The sequence below is a fragment of the Hippopotamus amphibius genome, chromosome 2, assembly GCF_030028045.1.
Source record: "Hippopotamus amphibius kiboko isolate mHipAmp2 chromosome 2, mHipAmp2.hap2, whole genome shotgun sequence".
Lineage (NCBI taxonomy): Eukaryota > Metazoa > Chordata > Mammalia > Artiodactyla > Hippopotamidae > Hippopotamus > Hippopotamus amphibius.
Genome location: NC_080187.1, coordinates 101,324,013 through 101,340,236, shown reverse-complemented (window position 1 = coordinate 101,340,236; position 16,224 = coordinate 101,324,013). Strand labels below are relative to the sequence as shown.

At 35.2% G+C, this 16,224-nt stretch overlaps 1 protein-coding gene across 4 annotated transcripts in view; it reads right to left on the bottom strand.

Moving 5' to 3' along the window:
- Window positions 1-13,259, bottom strand: part of LOC130844211 (putative COBW domain-containing protein 7) — a 41,279-nt gene extending 28,020 nt beyond the window's left edge. The window contains exons 1-6 of one of the 4 annotated variants that reach the window (XM_057720458.1): window positions 13,010-13,259; window positions 9,619-9,705; window positions 7,664-7,760; window positions 6,411-6,502; window positions 2,767-2,826; window positions 1,530-1,567 (exon numbers count right to left, since the gene is read on the bottom strand). In XM_057720458.1, coding sequence (XP_057576441.1) covers window positions 1,530-1,567; window positions 2,767-2,826; window positions 6,411-6,502; window positions 7,664-7,760; window positions 9,619-9,705; window positions 13,010-13,166 — 531 coding nt within the window. In that variant the 5' untranslated portion in view covers window positions 13,167-13,259. Of the gene's footprint in view, window positions 1-1,529; window positions 1,568-2,766; window positions 2,827-6,410; window positions 6,706-7,663; window positions 7,761-9,618; window positions 9,706-12,890 lie in introns of all 4 variants that reach the window. The other 3 variants (XM_057720460.1, XM_057720459.1, XM_057720461.1) reach the window with 3 other exon arrangements.
- Window positions 13,260-16,224: the final 2,965 nt, after the last annotated feature.

The window sequence follows — 16,224 nt, the reverse complement described above, 5'->3', positions numbered from 1 at the left end:
TGCTTTGTTTTTTTTGGCCTCTATCACACTTATAATAGATTCCATTTAACTCCTCTCCACATCCAAATATACATATAAAATTATTCCCATAATCATAAATACATAAAGAGTTTGATTTTAGGTATGGCACTTTAAGTCTATCAAAAAAAAAATCCTGCTATCCGTCCTGTAGATATCCCAAATTTGGTAATAAATTTAAATAGGAGATCAATTCAAACACGCCCTTTAATAAACATTCAGAGTGAAGAATTTGACTTTTTTTTTTTTCTTTTTTGCTTCCTCTGTAAACATTTTGCTAGAAATATCACGATTTCAGAACAGGTGGAATATTTCTGAGTAAAATTTTAATATTTGGGATCTTTCTTTAGATCTTAAGACTATTAATAAATTTTGACTTAAAAATCTAAAAAGGAATTATCTTCCAAACTTCTCAAATTAGGGTGGTCTATCCCTAAGGGAACTGAAGGACCAATGAAGGGGTATTGGTAACCATTTGACAAGCCTGCCATCCTAATTTTATTAAAGGTTTGGAAGAAAAACAAACTTGTTCAAATTAAGAAATTCAGATATATTGTCGGGTAGAATACAAAATGGACATGCATTTTTAAACATTAAACTTAAACTTCTAAGAAATGATTACTTTTGGCACTACCCGTACCCCCCGGCTGGGTCAGGAGATGGAGCATAACTTCATTCTCTTCCGCCTCTAGTAATATTTCACTTGGAAAGTTGAGAAACACCACTTTATGCAGCAACATGCATTTTAAAATTTTACTAAGTGTATTTTGTGAACTCAAGTTCATTTAAACGCATTTGAGGACCTTGGTAGTCACAAAAACATTCACAGCAAGATGCCTTTTAAAGGAGAGTTTCTCCTCCCTAAACCTAGGCATAAATCCTGATTTCTTCAAAATACGGTAGAGCAATATATTTTTTAAAAATTCAATCATCTCCAGCTTGTGTCTGACAGCAATTTAACAAGAAAAATAAGTTTTCATATGCTTTATCAAGCTCAATTTCCTCTATCAAACAGAAAAACTTAGCAACACTGGGGTTGAATTCTAGTGAGGGATTACACACATCCAAGCCTTATCCTGCACTGTCCTTATTACAAACTGTTACACTTCCAACTCTTTTATCACATCAAGCCAGAGAAGCAGAAAAAAACATTTAACTTAAAAGCACAAAATAATAATTAAAACACACACACAAATTTCATCTATCGTTAAGGATACTTTAAAAAAAAACAATTTTTTTTTTTACCATAAGTATTTGCTTTATTATTCTTCATGCTTTTTAAATTCCCAAAACATGATATATTAAATTAAAAATGTAACTCACTGGTGTAACACAGTTTTCTGGTAATATTACTGCCATTTTAAAAAACAGCATCTTTTATATTTATAGCAGAAAATATTTTTGTTAAGGATATTTCAGACAGACACAAATATATAGAAAAAATACCATCAATCCCCATATACCCAGCTCTTAACAAATAATTAGTAACTCACAGCAATCTTTCAACTTACTTTTAGTCCATATTTTGAATCCACAACAGTTATGATACCTACAAAAGAATAAATCTTTAATTATCTTTATATTTAAGAATTAAAATTAAAACATCTATTTCAGTTCACAAATGTCACTCAATAAAATACTGTTTTTTCTCTTGACAACACTGCAATTTAATTCAATTCCATTAATAAGTAGATGCATTTCAACATGTACCTAGCACTATTTTAAGGCACTAGCTAGGATAAATATAAAAAGAAATGTTTAAACAAACAAATAAAAAAGAAAATAAGATCTCTCTGGCCATTAAAAAGCTTATAATCTAAAATATGATGAGACAAATTTCATAATATAAAGTGGAATGTGATTAATTACACAAGACAGCTTATCTTTATTTTCACATAATCAAAATGGAGACTTTTCTTATTTAAATTATTGCTTAACAAATCTGAGGCATCTTAGAATATCTTATTCCTAATACCTCTCACCAATCTAACTCACACAACTGTTTTATCTAAGATGTACCTAAGTTTCCAAATGATCAATTAGATTGGCAGTCTCTGAACTTATATGCTAAATAATTTTTTCAAAGGATAACAGCAGAATGAGTTTGATGATGCCTAAGGAACTTAACCAGGTACATTCCATATATACTAGGGCCAAATGATGAGACCCAGCTTCCATAATTCTTAAAGTTCACCCCTTAGTCTATGCAAAATATGGTTTACAGAAAGGTGAAAAATCGGGGATGGGGGGTACTGAAGGGAATATATTTGCCTAATCCAGAAAGTTTCTAATATGTCTTAAATGAAGTCTATGAATAAGATTGCCCAAAAGTGTTAGGGTAAAGAGAGGAATGGGTAGGGGGCTTTGTTTAATTCTTATCTTTAAGGGAAAATGAAGGCAGTAATTTGATCCTCATACTATGTTATTTAAAATAAAAAGCTCTAACATATACTAAATGCATAAATTAAACAACAGGGAATACAGAAAATGTACACAGTATTTTAAAAGGAAAACCTTAACAGAAGCACTAAACTGGGAGCTGAGATTATGACTGACATCTGGTTTGACTTACTGTCTGGGTTTTAGAATCTGTGTGAACAAAGACTTATTTCGTCATCAAACTAAACAAACTTAAAAAGAGTACCAATACAAGGAATTAGAAGTATAATATGAATAAACAAAAATGATCTTAACCATAACATTAACATTTTACTTGAAAATTCAAAAAAAATTCATTTCTAAACTTACCATCAAGATAAATATCAACCCCTAATTCAGCATCAACCCAAAACATAGAAGCTACAGCACCTGAAAATATATGATAATTTTCATCAAATAAAAATATTTCTTCAAACTAGGAAACAAAATTCTATCCATGTTTTAATTTGCCCCAATGGAATTAGCAGGCAAACACATATATGAATTAAATATGGGTTTTCAATCTTCTTAAGGGAATTAGTGTTAGAACTGTCTACTATTTTATACCCATTTCTTCCTCTCTCCCTTCTATTTCAATAAAAAAAGAACAATTCTTATCACATACAAACCCAGTATCAAGCTTTTACCAATGCCATAATAATTTACCAAATATTATCAAATAATTTGGGCAGAATGGCTGTGTGCACATAGGTCTTATTTTTATTTTCTCTCTGCTGAATATAATAATCATACAGTCCACAAATAATTATCTCCCTAAAGGAAAGCAAAGCAAAACATAGATAAATCCAAAATCACTTGTCCAAAAAATTTTTTTCAAGTTTACTTGTAAGTTTTATAGAAGAACAAAAGTCAAATTATACACTCCATGGCCTTAATAATAAATCCTTATACTATTTATTAGTACTGATATAAAATTTGGAAAATTTTTTTGAGGAAAAATCATTTCTAAATAAGAAATTAAAACTTGTTTTTGACAGAAATGGTTCAGTACCAAACCACACACCCTGATTAGTATGCCACAACACAAGAAAAAGAAAACTGACAGCAAAGAAAGAATTTGATTTTTCAAAGCATCCCAGGTCCAGTTAGTGACAGAGCTGTCTAAAAGAATGAGTACTGGGGAAAAACAAGGATAACTGAACTCATTCCAATGTCTAAAGCTGTCCACCTACCCTGAAGAGATGTGGTCTCCCAAGCATCACTCTGTGTCAACAATGCAATACCTGTCAGCTGTTTACAGTGATTACTCATGCAGGATATAGCAAGGGCCACGAGATCTAATGGTTTTCTGATACCTATTGATTTTTTCCCAAAAACTTAATAGTTTTCCAATTTGACTGAAATAGGATTTGTGAGTAACAGGGGCTGAATCAATGCCTGTCCCTTTCAAGGAAATTACTTTACCATGACAATTATTTAGCTTAGAACCGGAGAGTGTCAGTCTTCTAAACAGGAAACAAATGAATTGCCAATAAGAATTTCCTTCACTTACTTGGCTAACAACATGATTGTAATTAATGAAGGAGAAAAAGTAAATCTATTGGGAGTATCATTACTCCAAACAATTGTTATTTTTAAAAAGTATTAATTTTTTTCACTCAGTAAAATTCCTAACATTGTACATAAATCTTTTTTAATTCATTGATTTCTATTCAGATAGCTTATAAGTGTGACAGTTAACATTTGCCTAGTATTAAGTTGAACTGTTAAGAGTGTATTAGAGCTTTTATTCTAAATCTGATATATATCTTTGGTTTAATATTCACCAGGCTACACAAGAAAGAACTATTTAAAATTTGGATGCAGATATTTAACAGGGGGAGTAAAGACAACAGAAATTCAGTCAATCGAGAAATTGATCAACTCAGGAATGGAGAAGTCATAGTGCTGGTAATGAGGACTAAAATGGTTTAAACACAGAACTAAACAAAGTATGACACAATATAAATGATAAAAACCTTGACAACATAGCAAAGAACACAATGAACCAAAACCAGATGGGAGAAGGTGGAAGTGTGTTAATCCCCTCATCTTTTATGCCAAACAGTCAATAGATACTGCCCTGAAAATTTAAACATGGAGTTCAAAAAATAACTTGTCCAATTTGTTTGTTCTTTATGATCATTTCCTTTTTTTCTTGTTTCTTTTTTTTTTCTAATTTATTTATTTTATTTTTTATTTATTGGCTCCATTGGGTCTTCATTGCTGCACGCGGGCTTTCTGTAGTCGCAGAGAGTGGGGGCTACTCTTCATTGCAGTGCGCGAGCTTCTTATTGCGGTGGCTTCTCTTGTTGCAGAGCACAGGCTCTAGGTGCGTGGGCTTCAGTAGCTGTGGCATGTGGGCTCAATAGTTGTGCCTCATGGGCTCTAGAGTGCAGGCTCAGTAGTTGTGGCGCACGGGCTTAGTTGCTCCGCAGCATGTGGGATCTTCCCAGACCAGGGATTGAACCCATGTCCCCTGCATTGGCAGGTGGATTCTTAACCACTGCACCACCAGGAAAGCCCCATTTCCTTTTTTTTCTTAACTCATACCTCCTGCAGTGAAGAAGCATTTATCTGACATTCAGCAATTCTTTCACTTTTTCAAGTTCTCTTCTTTTAGGTTCAAGTAAAACTAAATTAATAATTATTAAGAATAGCACAAAGAATGTGATCCTATTTTATAAAATTACTTCTGCATATTTACACATGAAGTGAGGTCTCCCAAAGTTACACGTGTGTAAAAATCACCTGGAGGGCTTATTAAAACAGATTGCTGGGTCCTACCCTTAGAGATTCTGATTCCATAGACCTCAGATAAGGCCCAAGAATCTGTATGTTTCCCAAGCTCCCAGCTGATGCTGATGTTGTCATTCACCACACCACAACAACAGTCCCGGCACAGAGAAATCTGTGGAATAAAATTTACCTGCTTGTATTTTACAGTAGTGAGATATAGGGCAACATTTTTTTTTTAATTTTGCTCTGTCTTTTCTTAGTTACTGTTTAAATTTTCTTTAATAATCATTGTTTCATTTTTACCCACACAATAAAAATCATTATTCTAAAGAAAGAAGAAATGTTAACCTGTTTATACCTACAATTTGTACAAAAGCTTTCTCTGATATTTTTATTTAACTTTTACTTACTCTGAAAAGCTAAACTGTATTTTAGTAAACTCGCCTCCTCTCAAAATTATAAGAATTTTTCTCTATGCAGTAGCTACAATGAAAGAAACTGATATTTTCTACTTCAAAAAGAGGCACACAATATATTCCCATCTTACCAGATTTAAATTAATATTTAACATCAGTGTAATGGTCCAAGTCCTATTATCAGTCAGACCTCTTGAAAATGTATGAAAATGTATGAAAAATCCATGCCTACTATAAGGGCCAAAAGAGCCCAACTTAATCCTAGTTTGAAAACATAGGGACAATGTGATTATGTAAATACTTCAAAATAAAATAACAATTGATTACATCTGAATCTTCAGTATACGCCAATATTTCTTTTAAACAATTATGACTCTTTCAGTAAATTATTTCCAAACAGTTCTTTAATACGGTTTTATGGTACAGTGCCATAGGCCCAGATCACAAAAGAAATAATGGTATTGGTCAGACTTACAAAACTCAATGTTCTGCAAACTAGCAATAAAGACGTTATCTAAAAGTTATTTGAGGAAGAACAAACAGACATTGTTAGAACAGTTAGACTTTGTGTAGCTTTCAACAGGGAAGTTTAGATGTAAAAACGTCATTCAGAGGTAAAAACCTCATACACAAACATTATTAATTACAATTATTCATCTGCCAGAGAAACATGATGACTCAGTGTTTTTCCTTTTAAACCAAAATAAATTTTTTTAATCTAGAGTAAAGCTTTATTACTCATTTTAGATATTTCTCTAGTACATATATTTTAAAATGTTTAAGAACTATATTCTGGTTATTAATAATGACATTTCTTACCAGGATCTGCTAATCCAGTGGTCTCTAAAAGTATGTAATCAAATTTCCCTTTCTTCTGCATCAAATTCTCAATAGCTCTAAGGCCACTGTCCCTGGAGAATACCAAAACATGATATACAGTTGATTGCCTGAATATTTTAAAGTGATCACCACGAACATTTTAAAATATATTTAGCAACCAGGGATAAAAATATCTTTAGGTATGTGAAAATTTACCTCACTCCCCAGCTTCTAACAACATGTCCATCCAGTGTTTACCAGTTTGGGGGAGGGAAGGGAAATGGATGCATACATGCTGACAGGTAACAAGAAATCAGATACATTATGAGTTAATACTTTAATTTTATTACAATTAAAAGCAGAGGGAATTTTAATATACCTGACTGAAGTAAATCAGACCCTGTTATTTTTATAGCTTTATGAAAAAAAAATCAATATAGAAAATAATGAAAAAATTTACGAATAACAGTAGCTTAATATAACAGCTAAAGGGACACTACAATTAAATATCTTTTAACTCTGTTCTGAATTAGGGTAGAAGGCTTTAATTTCTCTTTTTTCTTACTAATATCAAAAGTGCAAGAAAATACTTAAATTTTAGTTATCTAAGAAAATCTATTATGTTTTAGCCTTGTTAACACCCTTAGACTCAAAGTCAAACACCTAAGATAGTAAATGATGTAAAGAAATTTAATTCACTAGAATATACAAAATCAACCGTACAGGTATTAATTTTCCTAACTTGCTCAACAAACATTTGAGTGATTACTGTGAGTCACTCCTTTGCTAAGAGCTGTTACATTGGTAATAAAACAGACACTGTACTTGGAAACAACTATCACTGGTGGAACACGATGTGAGGTTTTTCTCTTTTTCTCACAGTCATTTATTTTTGTTTTTAAGAGGTCGAATTCTTGGAAATAAGACCAATGACATTAAATTCAGAAGAAAAATCACTTTTTACACATGAAATGAGACTTTCATGCACCACAGGGATTATTAATTAAATAAACCCCAACATCAAAAACAACAAAAATAAACTCAATAAAAGGACCACAGCATTAGAGCAGATAGAAAAACAAGATAGCAAGAAATACTTTTAAGAAAATACATCCTAATACGTCTACCTTCTATTTGAAAATACAACGAAGATTATGTAGATTCAGTTAATTTACATAAGAAAATCAAAGCTAGAAATATAACCAATAAACATTTACAGAAGCCAACAAGCACACAGTAAACACATTCCTCACTTTACGGAACAGCAGAGGCAACCGTTTCTAAGTTCCAGCCATTCTTCGTAGAGTTCTCCACCTTGGCTGACAGCTAACGATTTCTCCACTGCACTTCCTAGAATAATTAACAAGAAGCAGTCTTTAGATTATGTTCACTAGTCAACCAAAAACAAAAATGAGGATACCCAATAATGAAGTAGATTTCAAAGCAGAAAATACATTTCATAACTTTTATTCTTTCATTCTATTCAGGCTGCCTCAATATTTTAAACTATGCTACTTTAGATTATTTTAGCTTTTCTTTCAAGAGGATTTAAGTCCCTAAAGAGGAAAATGCAGAATCTACTTCCTCTTTAGCCCTCTTACTAGCCTGCTCCCATTTCCTAATAAAGTAGCTATTTTAAAGGCATTCTTTCTTGTCCATGGCCAACTCTCTAGATAGACCACTATGTTCATATATTGGCTTTTATATGCCCTTCAATCTCTTACCTATTTTTTCTTTTCATTCTTCCTCTAAATTGTCTCTGTCTACTAGACAGACTGTTCAGTATTCCCCATGTGAGTAATACTCTTAGTTCATTTTGAGGAAGTTTGCTTGACCAGGGCACCAATGTGCTCACTTAAAATTAAATTTTAATCAAATACACATATGTTTCCTAGCAATGCTTACTTGAGAAAGAATAAAGTATATCTGAGAATCTGAGATGCTTGTTATCAAATAAGAATGATTTAAAAATCTTACTTTTCCTCCAGTAAAGAAACATACCCAAGCCAGGAAAGAGTTCTAAATGTCCAGTAAAGTAAATGACAAAACAAACAAACAAACAAACAAAACCAAACAAATGAAAAAAAACCCCACAATTTTTCACTTATATATATTTTCTGTTTATATTTCAGTGAGACAATGATAGAGAGTTTTGAAAGGGGTTGCTACAGAATTCAGGATGTAGAGAACATTAATAAAATGAAAAGGAAACTACTGCAAATGCTGTAAAGGACAGAGTTGCAAAAAAGGTCCAGAAAGAATGAAGAAAGATAGTAAGAAATAATAATAAATGTAATCAGGGTCCAACAGAAGAGTAACAAGAAGTTAGAATTTAAAACTATCATTAAATAAATCAAGATTTTTATTTTTGTCTAACAGGACTCTTTAGTTTAAAGAAACTAACTTTAGTTTACTAAAACCAGGAATCAAGTTCAACTAACAGGCCTCCCATCCTGCTCATAAGCCTAGCTCCTTTACTAATTTGCAACTGAAAAAAAAGTATAATTTAAGAAATATCCCAACTGAAGTTATATTTTTTGGCTAAATGTGAGCTTTTATTAAAATCCACACTTGAGAAGAAAAGCTTATAACAGAAACAAAGAATTGTATCTAACACTGCTGTATAAATTTTTTTAAAAACACAGTTCAATATTAAAGACAAAAAACTGGAATGTTAAATGTACATATTTTCACAGATATTTGAAGTTGCTTGAGAATGGAGAGCACATGTTTAACTTATTTTTTAAATCTTCTGTTTTAACTGCTTTCCAGAATAATAAACATTCAACAAAAGAAATTTACATGACCAAAGCATTTTCAAATAATTTTCAAAAGTTGCTATTAAATAAGACAGTCAGTACAAAACGACCTTCCTAGTTGGTACAAAAATCTTTCTGAAAGATTTTCCTTCATATCCTTTGATTTTTACTTCTGGAGTTATTTATTTTATGCAAAAATCTAATTTAATTTTGTTGGTACAAATTCTAGTTATACAAAACAAAATTTTATAGAAACTATCTGATTTCAGTATCTTAAATTCATACAAAATAAAGCCTGACATAAATGAATCTAGTTTTTCCAAAACTACCCACAGCAATGTGTTCACATTATAATGCTTTGCACTTTCACTTATAAATATGGAATACTAATTCGCCAGTTGAATGTCCAATAAATTCTTGCAGCATGGCATTTATTGAGCTTTACTTACCTTCCCCAAATTCATTTAAAATCACTGCTATTCTTTTACTATGCTGCTCTGTCAAAATATAGTTCAGAAGTGTTGTCTTCCCAGCACCTGTAAAATAAGTTTGTTTTAAATAACAAAATCCAAGGACTAATTTTAAAGGCACAGAAAAGATACAAAAAGTCCCAACGTTCTTTAAAATTTGCATGCTATTCAAATATTATTTAACGGTAATAGAAGATTCTAGAAGAAAAGATTAAAGTAAAATTTTATAAATATTTACAAACACTTCAACAAGGTGCATCACATAGCTTTCTTTGATCTCATATGACAAAAAAAAAAGCCTTCTATATAACACAATTAATGTAAGGGCATCTAAATTTTCTATTAAATAAAGAACTATTGAAGTAATGGTTCTTAAGAAATAAAGTACTCATGTAATTTATAAAACATTTAAATCCCTTCACATGATGACAATGTTTCTTCGCCAAGAATACATGGTTTACTTCCCCAAAATTTACACATAAAGACCTTTTACTTTAACATTCACCATTAACCAGACACAAATTCAGAATGTCTATATAGATACTTTTAGTATGCTTAAAGCAATCTATAAAATTGATTACACACACCCCCCCACACCCACACAAAGGAGAATGGACCTAGCATATGTTAACAAAAGACACAATAAACAGTATTAAGAAAAGTTCATAAAGCTACGCTAACTCTATCCAGTAGGTGGCATATTACACCTAATACATTCAGCTCAAGCAGAAGAAAAGCAATTGTCTTGTGAACCATAAATACCAAAGTCCATAGAGGGGAAAAAAACAACAAAAAAAAAACCAAAACAAACCAACCCTAACTGCATGCACACAGTAGTGTAGTTCAATTGTATACATGTCATTTATTTACCTATTTTTCTGTTGGTAGGTATTTAGGTTGTTTCTAGTGTTTTGCCATTACAAATAGTGCTGCTATTACAGGTAAGCTTGTAATACTTTTACAGGTAAGCTTCTACATATCTTCTGAAGTACATTTACAAGATTCCTAGGGTATAACTAGGAGGGATTCACTGACTAGTAGGTATTAATATCTTCTACTTTTGGGGGTCATATTCGTATAAAAGCTGTTGAAGGGATGGAAAGCTTGTGTTTAGAGGCCTTTAGGAAGCTCAATATCATTAAAGGTCGACATTTAGAATGGAAGGGCCAGACCTTAACGACACAGGGCAATGAGGAAATTCTTACCATCACTCCAAGTGTGAGACAAGTACCTTGAACATGAGTGCTGTACTAAACAGTGGCAGTGAAAATGGAAAGGAAGGGGTGGACATAGGAGACCTAACAGAATTACTAGGCCTTCATAATTAACCATATTATGAAGCAAAAGATGCTAAGACATAGTTCAGTCACTCAAAAGTCTTCTATGGACCAGATTTTATACTGAGCCTTGGTGAAAAAGTGCACAAGACACAGACAAACTGTCTCTACTTTCATGACGCTTAGAAACACTAAAGGGAGTGGGGGAAGGAGGGGAATTCAGATCAATAAAGAGGCAATTATGTCACAGGATGATACATTCAAAAGATATACAAGATGTCATGGAGCACCTAAAAGGGACATCTAGCCAGAGGACTAAAGGTAAGAAGAAAGCATTCCTGGGCCCAAAACACCTGGCACCTTTTAGATGTAAAAGTAGTTCAATGTGGCTGGGCCAGCTCCCAAAGCTAAAGAGGTTGTCCAGAGCCAGATTATAAAGCTCTTGTAATTCGTGTTAAGGAATTTGAATTTTAACCCCAAAAGAAACCACTGAAGGGTGTGACAAAATCAGATTGGCATTTATAAAGATCATTAAGGCTAACATACAGAGAATATATTAAAAAGCAGCATGACTCAAGACTAGTTAGAAAGCTTTTAGAATATTCCAGATGGTTAGGATCACAGAAGCAACCACCATTCATGACGGGATGGTAACATGATGTTTTGGACATGTTGAGTTTGACATGTCTGCAGGACATCAAAATAGAAACCACCTGGGTATGAAGTTAAAAGGATGGAAAAATTCTTTTAAATTTTTTTTAAAGAAACCAGAGAAGTAGGTGGAAAATCAGAAGAAAAATCTGATGGAAACCAAGGGAACAATGTTCCAAGAAAACGGTCAAGAAGAAGCAAGGAAACTACCTCCTAGATTCAGCAACAAAGTTGCTGGTATTAGTCCTCACTCCTAAACTTCAGCCCATTATCTTCAGTGCTCTTCTGATCTACCAGAGTAAAACTGGGAAGGACAGGAGGGCAAGTCTAAACCATACTGTTTCAGACAAGAAATCTGCTCAACTTCGCAATAGAGCAGCCTCTGAATAACAGTGGGGAAATTCCTTTATAAATAAATAAACTCCTTCGTAAAATCAATCCTGAGTAAAAATGAAAATAAACTTAGTCTACAAAGTAAAAAAAAGAAAAATGCCAGTGATTCTAATTCTTATTTTTATGTAAAAGGCCCTCAGGTCTGTACTTGTCTCTAGCAGCATCTAGGAATGGTACTATTTTCCCCAGATCGTTTCACTTTATTTACATTTCTTAACTTTTCCCACATTTTTCATATGGTATTTATTCTAGCCCTTCTATTTAACTACAAAGTTTTAAAATAATACTTCTCAAACTTCTCCAATGAAGCACCTCCAGTGTAAGTGCATAAACTGTCCTTCAGGAAACTGTACTGTGTTCATAAAGCTATGAATTCAAGAGATCCCATGAACTCCTGAAAGTCCTCAGTTTCAGAAATACAGTCTTGGAGAGCACAGTAATTTTATTCTTATTCTTTCTCCTACAGTACTTTACAAACAGACCTCAAAAAAAAAGAAATGTTTGAGATAGGAGTACGTTACACAAAAGGCTGGAAGAGACTGGCTCGTGGGTAAGGGGAACATACTGAGAAATGGTCCTTGGGTGTCGGACATTTTCAGAAAGGACACCCTTTAATGGGAATAGACTTATAGCGTTGGCGTTTCTTGCCGCACTAAGCTGAAAAGAAAACCAAACTCAGACAGGTGACTGATATTATTTCCACTTTCAAGCGAAGCAGATGAACTTCAAAAATATAAGGTAACTTGTTATAAGTCACATGCATAATGAGGGGCAGGTCCGTGCGTCACACTGCAAAGCCAGAACTAGTTTCAAAAATGCGAGGCTAATTTTCAGCCTCACTTGATAAATGTGACCCCAAGGCAGAGGGGTCTAAGCATAATCCCTGAGATGAAAAGCAACCCATTGGGGAGCAAGTGACCCAGCCCCTACCTCAGAAACATCTGCTGTCGGCCAGAAGGCCCAGATGCCTAAGGAGAAGAGGCACCGTCAGCCCCCAAATCCCGGGACAACAGCGTTCTCTGCATTTTTTGACCGGGATGGTTAGTTACCTAAATACCCGGTGATAATTGTGACTGGGATCTTAGCGCCGGGGCCACACTTTTCCTCCTTCTCCTCCCTTTGCTTCGTCTCAATGGGGACCAACTCAGGACAATCCTCCTCCGCCTGCTCCTCTTCCTCATCCGCAGAGCCAAAGACATGAAACATCCTGGCAAACAGCACAGCACACCTCTCCCTGAGCTCAAGAGCTGGGATCAAGACGCCGACTCGCAGCTGCGCACGCCGGGCCCGCGGCGCGTGCTTGACGTCATTACGCCGCGACGCGTGGCACCTCCCGATCCCGCCCCTGGTTATTACCTGGGCTCTGGCTAAGGACCGCCTCGCATCTTAGACACGCCCCCAGGGGAACTGGGCACGCCCCTGGGGCGTGTTTTCTGAAGGGGAACGAAAGGCGAGGCGAGGCGAGGCGAGGCGGGGCGGGGCGAGGCGAGGCGGGGCGGGGCGGGGCGGGGCGGGGCGGGGCTGCCGCGTTTGTTAGCGCCAGACCTGTCGCCGTCTCTGGGTGCACCTGCAGCCGTAATAGTCAAAGGCTGGCTGATGGTAGGGTTGAGGCCAGGGTGGTTGGAACCTGGAGTGAGTAGCCTGTCCTAAACAGGTCCCACAGGGGGTAGGCTTTATCAACTTGACATTTCATAGTATCATTAAAAATTATTTTTAATTCATAGGAGAAAGAATGGGAAGCTGTCACACTACAATGGTAATTGTAATTTTTCTACCTAAACCAGTGAATTTTTTTTCTATTTTATAATTGCAGATTTTACATGTATATCCAAATTTTTACCACGTACATGCATTACTTTTATTTATCTTCTCATTTTTCATTTGGGCTCATTTTTCATTTGGACCCTGAGCTCACTTATTATATTCTTCTTTGCATAACACTCTCATCACTAATCCATGGATAGTCTTGGCAGAGAATGTCACTTGCCACGTCAATAAACAAAGGCTGTTGCAGCCGTGGAGCCATTAGCCTCTGTAGCCACTCCAATGGTGCACCCCGAAGGGATTCAGGATGGAGAAAAACAGGATACTGGCTCTAGATAATTAAGGTGCATATCAAAGGAATGATTTCATTAAGCCCAGACTCTTGCATCTTCCAGTACATAGAAAAGCACTAAATTCATTAACTTGAGATGTCTGGTTTTCTTTAACAGTACTCTTTTGATGTTCTAACTGCCAGGTTTGGTTTGTTTTTTGCAAAAGCTCATATATCCTGGCTCCTCCTTTACGTCTTTGGAATAGCCCCTGAGAGCTGAGAGGCTGCTTCCAGGCTTAAGTCCTCATGAATGAAACATAATTCTCAATTTTTAGGTTGTGCCTTTTTTTTTTTTTTTAGTCTACAATAGCCCTCCTTTATATTTACATATATATTTAGGTATATTTACAAAGAACTCCTTTGACCTCACCTCTAACCCAAGAACATTACCAATAAATTACACCTATTCATGTCACTGTCTCCTATTCCAACCCTCTGCCTCTCCTCTGAGATAGTAACCACTATCATGAATCGATCATGGGTGACTATTTCCTCTTTTCCTTTTTAGTTCTATCACTTACATATGTACTTAGATGATATGTTGTTTAATTTTGCTTTTCTTTGAATGTCATAAAAAATATTGTACAACATATAATCTCCTAGGGTTAACTAATTTTCCCACTCCATTGTTGTATTATATTGTTGTATGACTCTGTAGCAACTTATTTATCCATTCCCTGTCAATCATATTTTGGTTTCGCACTTATGAACAGCACTGAGTGACCCTTCAGCATTACTGCCTGAACAGAAGCTGTTACAGCCCTGACTACCTTCTCTTACATACTTCTCAGGCAAGTTCTTGCAGATTCCGATACATGACTCTAGCTGAACGTTATACTAACATCTCTTATCTCTCACCAGGAACAACCTGTGCCCTATAGCGGCTCAGTCAAGATGACAGACAAGTATTGCTGTAACAGTGTGCAGCCTCAGTTAGAGTAAAAAGAGTTTTATACAGTGGTCAAAAGTTAAAGGCACCCCAAATGTCCATTGGTTGATAAATGGATAAATGAAATATGGTATAATGGAAAATTATCTCACAATAAGCAGAAATAAAGTACTGACACCTGTTACAAGGTGAATGAAATTCAAAAGCACTATGCTGAGTGAAAGAAGACATTCACAGAACACCACATATTGTATGATTTCATTTACATGAGATGTGCAGAATAGGCAGGTCCGTAGAAACAAAATAGGTTATTTGTTACCAGGGACTAAGGGACTGAAGGCAGTGACTGCTAATGGGTACATTTTGAGGGTGATGAAAATGTTCTAAAATTGATTCTTGGTCATGGTAGCACAACTCTCTGAATACACTGAAAAAACCCTGAACTGTACACTTTAAACAGGTGTATTGTATGGTATGTGAATTTTATCCCAATAGAACTGCTATTAAAAAACGCTCCGGAAATTCCCTGGCGGTCCAATGGTTAGGACTATGAGCTTCCACTGCAGGGGACCCAGGTTCAATCCCTGGTCAGGGAACTAAGATAAATAAATAAAATATAGTGTTTTAAAAATAAAATTTTAACATTCTTCTCTGTGCATGAAAATGTGGTGGTGCTAGTGTGAATTTGCAAAGAAGCACTACCTTCAGGTCTTGCCTTCAGCAGTTTCAAGTCCTGGCCTTCTGAGTAGAGTTATCATTTGTTGTGATTTCCCAACTCACACTTAGGTATGAGCATAAAGATTAGAGCTTAAAATTTTGCTTTAGTCTTGTTCCATAATACTCTTCAGCAAGATGTCTATCTATGAATTCTATGGAGTTCTACCATTTCCTTTTCTGACCCTAGTAACTGGACAGAATTTAGGAATAACATGTCTGAAGAGGTGAGGATTTTGATTTATTTGGTTATATGGCTTTCCATCTCAGCTTTTTTTTTTTTTTCTTGGCTTCGTTGCTGTGCACAGGCTTTATCTACTTGTGGCGAGTGGGGGCTACTCTTCTTTGCACTGCGGTGGCTTCTCTTGCTGTGGAGCTTGGGCTCTAGGCTCTCGGGCTTCAGTAGTTGTGGCGCGCAGGCTCAGTTGCATGTGGCGCACAGGCTTAGTTGCTCCGAGGCATGTGGGCTCTTCCTGGACCAGGGATCGAATCCATGTCCCCTGCATTGGCAGGCAGTTTCTTAACCACTGGGCCACCAGGGAAGTCCCCATCTCAGCTCTTCTTGC